This window comes from Nestor notabilis, unplaced genomic scaffold (genome assembly GCF_000696875.1).
Source record: "Nestor notabilis isolate BGI_N333 unplaced genomic scaffold, ASM69687v1 scaffold23841, whole genome shotgun sequence".
Classification (NCBI taxonomy): Eukaryota; Metazoa; Chordata; class Aves; order Psittaciformes; family Psittacidae; genus Nestor; species Nestor notabilis.
In genome coordinates, this window is record NW_009913685.1 from 16064 (window position 1) to 17985 (window position 1922).

Sequence of the window (1922 nt, forward strand, 5' to 3'; positions counted from 1 at the left end):
GCGATACTTGTTTTATACTGTGAACACACAATTTCAAGCCTCTAATTATCCAAGTCCATATTTTCTTTTAGGCTAAACAATATTAAAAACAGATTTGCAGTATCAGCTTCCTTCTATTTTTCCAGACTTCAGAGTTTCTTGGGGCACTATTATCAATCATTCCCCCACTCAATCTCTGGCATCACAGTGAATAACTACCATCTTAGACTACCACTTCATAGACAGAGAATCCTAACAAGTTACCTAGCTTTTTATAGACACATTCAAATTTAAGCCTAACAAACACTTAAGATACATTAACTTAGAAATATCCTACTTACATCTTAAAGAGTTCTTCCTCATCTTCTTCCAGAGTTTTTATCTCTTGCTCAGGAAGGGAGACTATGGGCTCAAACTGAGGATCATGGTTAGAATCATCTGCATTTTCAGTTGAAGTATCATGCTCATCATGTGTTTCCTGGAGAGAGAGGTAAAAACCAGAAACTTGCTATGTACTTAAAATCTGAAATACTCATATCTGTGTTTAAAATTAAAACGTTTGTGACTACTCAGCAATTAGATTTTAGTAACTGAAATACCCTGTAACAATAAATTGTAGTGGAAAACAAATGTTTAAAGCCAACATACACCGAAAGAAAAAAAATTGGTGCTCTTGCAGTGCCAAATATTTTAGTCCTACCACTCATGAACTGTGCAGAGGCTCAGTTTTGGAGCTCTTCATTATGGAAAAATAACGTCTTCACCTATTTTTCCTGTATAATGTGTTTTACTAAAGCGCTACTATTTCTTAGTGGCTAATGACCTAGCATTAATGGGAAAAAAAGAAAACAAACCAAAAAAACCTCCACAAATACACCACCAGTACAATCACCTAACCCAACTTAAGGGGACACATTACTTCCAAAAGTTCATTATTCTAATCAAGTATTAGAATCACCCACAATCAGAGGTATTTTTGAAGCACAGCTGCAACACATGTTTTTTGTTTTGGTTTGTTTTTTTTTTTTTTTTTGCTTTAAGATTCTTTGTGGAGCTTTAGTTTATGGGTAAATGGCCAAAATATGACCTATTCAATTATTTAAGAATATGCAATAGCATTCATTAAGCTTAAGAATTACCTTTAGTATGTGACTAGTGACTAAAGGATAAACATCTCCACTACTTCATACATATGCACTGCTAAGGAGTCAGTACAGAAGCCTAGAAGGGAAATTCATCTGCAAGTTTAATGAGGCCACAAACAGCTATCTCAGGTTAAGGGAACTGATTTGGGGTTTTTTGCTGTTGTTTGAATAACAGAGAAAGGTAAAAACAATTTATACATCAAAGACACTTAAATCTTATTTTCACTTTTCAGATGAAAGAGTCCACTCTTACATGCTCTACTTTGAATATCTTTTATAGAACAGGTACACACCACACATGCATAAAGCAACAGGCATGAAGCATTATTTTCACTAAATAGGAAGAAAAAAAAAGAGGGAATTAGGTGAGAATGCTGCAAAATAAACCTTGGTTATGTCAACATCACAGTGGCTATCATTAGTTTTATGTCCCCGGTGTTCCAGTAGCAAGTTGCACATTCCGTATCGTAAATCATCATCTGTTCTGTGTCTGACCAGTTAGTTACAGAAGAAGTGAGAATTGCGTAATTCAGAATAGCCACATGTGAGAGAAAGCAGGTCCCGTTATCACGGTAAGATCCCGTCCTGCCGCTCTGTAAGCACGTGGGGCTGCTCCTCTCGCCGGGCCGCAGCACGACGGGTTCAGTCCAGGGGCTGGGGTGGGGGGAGGGGCAGGAAAGAAGAAGGAGAAGAATGAAGGAGAGAAATGACGAGAGGGCTCGCTCAAAAGCGGCCAGGTCGTGGACGGAATCGGCTCCAGCTCCCTCGCGGTCGGGAGGGGACGCGGCCGTTGCAGTG

General features: G+C 38.7%; 1 protein-coding gene across 1 annotated transcript in view; it reads right to left on the reverse strand.

The window, feature by feature from the left end:
• The window catches only part of RANBP1 (RAN binding protein 1), a gene marked incomplete at its 5' end in the record, with an annotated part of 7274 nt that extends 6817 nt beyond the window's left edge, over positions 1-457 (reverse strand). The window contains one exon of the mRNA XM_010023314.1: positions 321-457. Coding sequence (XP_010021616.1) covers positions 321-457 — 137 coding nt within the window. The remainder of the gene's footprint in view (positions 1-320) is intronic.
• Between the last annotated feature and the right edge of the window lie 1465 nt (positions 458-1922).